At 28.5% G+C, this 2,261-nt stretch overlaps 1 protein-coding gene across 1 annotated transcript; it reads right to left on the bottom strand.

The window, feature by feature from the left end:
• Nucleotides 1–242: 242 nt before the first annotated feature.
• LOC132190541 (phytosulfokines) lies at nt 243–691 on the bottom strand. Its single transcript, XM_059605564.2, has 2 exons — nt 516–691; nt 243–413 (listed from the first exon to the last, which is right to left on the bottom strand). The coding sequence occupies exons 1-2, from the start codon at nt 651–653 to the stop codon at nt 285–287; spliced, it is 267 nt and encodes an 88-aa protein (XP_059461547.2). The 5' UTR covers nt 654–691; the 3' UTR covers nt 243–284.
• Nucleotides 692–2,261: the final 1,570 nt, after the last annotated feature.

Below are 2,261 nucleotides of genomic sequence, written 5' to 3'. Positions count from 1 at the left end.
TCATCTTATTATATATAAGCTCACTCTTGAAAAGCTCCATGTTGGTCCAAGGATTAAATATACATATATAATTTTGTTTTGCAATAGAAGATCTATAGAATATAATACCACAAAACCCAAGACCTTAATATATATATATATATATATATATATATATATATATATATATATATATATATTTATTTATTTGATTATACCATAATGAGTGCAATTAAATATTAGTACAATTTTTCGCTAATGACTGCAGGCTATAGAGAACATAGAGATGAGATGTTGATCAACTTTCATGGCTTGTGCTTCTGCGTGTAGATATAATCCAGATGAGCCGCGAGTGTCCTCCTCATCAAGCACCCTTCTTTCCCTTCTACTCCTTCACAACTCTCCTCAACCTCAACGTTTTCCGCTTTAACATCCTTCATAGATATATTCCAAAAAAAAAAAAAAAAATCAATGGAAAATATTAATTTTTTTTTAACAAAAAAAAAAGACAATAGGGAATAAATTCTTGGACTCACCGTACGTAGCTCTTGTTGTTGGGTTCGAACCAGAGAATCCGCGGCCAAGACCGGCACCGGACGAGCGGCTTGGGTTTGGGTTAGCACCAAGCTGATGAGAAGTGCCATGGAGAAGAGGGTGCTAAGCTGATGAGACATGTTTTCCGATGGGGTTCTTCTATGTGTATGGAGACTAGTGCTGCTGACTGCTCAATTTATAGTGGTCTGGGCTCATACGAAAGGTTATCAACTAATGTCACCCTCAAGCTTTTACTGTGGAATTTGCTAAACTCATGGTCCTCATTCGTTCCAAAAAAAAAAAAAATATTCTTTAAACGGGTGTGCGGAGAAAATATCTTTGAATGGAAAATACTGTAAGTATTTATAAATATTAAATATTAAACTTTTAAAATGTTAGTCTAAATTAGTAAATTGTTATTAATAACCTTAAAAATTTATATATTTTATACTATTTTAAATGTATTGGAAGATATTTTTTGAGGTTATTAATAACCATTTATTAATTTAGATTAACATTTTAAATATTTATAGATATTTGATATTATTTTAAATGAATTGTAGAATATTTCCTTATGTTTAGAGGAAATTTCTGTAAAAAAAAAAAAATCCTCTCTAGATCTTCACGTCGGTATTTCCTACCCAAAACCACTATGCTTGTATGGTAATGGAATAATGCCTGATATGATAGTATTTATTAGCCACTGGATCAAGATGATAAGCACCAATCACCATCACCTTAATCCAATAAAATATAAATTAAATATTTAGACAGGGTTAGAATGGGACAAAATTTGAAAGAATTTTAAGCGGTATATATAGATAATCTTTTGACTCAGATAAATATATTTTCTCAACCATTGAACTATATATTGATGGTTTAGATTCATCAAACTTTATGTATACGTATTTGCATATAATTAGGTTTAGATTGTGTTAAGATATTGGTATAAAATTATATAGGACAATTATAGTTCTGTTTAATTAAATAGGTCAGTCTTGTCAACCCTAACCTTTTAATTTTGTGTTGAGTTTACAGGTCGTGTCAAAAATGGACAGCAGTACATAATTCTATTAATCTATTGTGCTATATTGGATAAGATTAAGATTCTCTATAATTTTTTAAAAATGTAGATTCTCCAATTAAGGAATTTAAGCCCTTGCAAAATGTCACATATTAAAATTGTGGCATGTTGTCAGGCATTTATAAATAAGGAAAAAGTACATTTTACCCCCTCAAAGTTTAGAACGAATTTCAATTCAACCCCCTAAACTTGCATTTTTTTTTTTTTTTTTAATTCGATCAATGTTATCCCAAAATTCTCATATTGCTCATAAATTTTTATTTTTTTTTATAAATTTTTTTTTAAAAAAAAATTCCCATTTTTGCACCCCCAAATTTTCTTCTTTTTTTGTTATAAAAAATATTTTTTTAAAAAAATTATGGGTAATATAGGAATTTTTGGATAACATTGGTTGAATTGAAAAAAATTTGCTAGTTTGGAGGAATGCATTGCAAAAATTAAAACATTAGAGGTCGAATTAAAAATCGTCACAATCTTTGCGGGATAAAATGTAATTTTCCCTATAAATAATTTTCTTCCCAAAATATAATTTTATCGAGACGCTTTCTTTTTCTAGAAACAAAAATAATTTTTTTTCAAAACTTTAGTTACAATATAAAAATACTTGATTTTCAACTATAATGTGTCACTCTTTTAATAGGTAACATTTTTTTTTAAGCGGCTT

This window comes from Corylus avellana, chromosome 9 (assembly GCF_965113065.1).
Source record: "Corylus avellana chromosome 9, dhCorAvel1.hap1.2, whole genome shotgun sequence".
NCBI classification, from domain to species: domain Eukaryota; kingdom Viridiplantae; phylum Streptophyta; class Magnoliopsida; order Fagales; family Betulaceae; genus Corylus; species Corylus avellana.
The sequence above is the reverse complement of the archived record's forward strand: the minus strand, read 5'-3'. Positions and strand labels throughout refer to the sequence as shown.

Coding starts and splice junctions, on each gene's coding strand:
- LOC132190541 (XM_059605564.2), bottom strand. CDS start 653: ATGTCTCATCAGCTTAGCACCCTCTTCTCCATGGCACTTCTCATCAGC. Junction 414..515: donor AACAACAAGAGCTACGTACG/GTGAGTCCAAGA, acceptor ATATCTATGAAG/GATGTTAAAGCGGAAAACGT.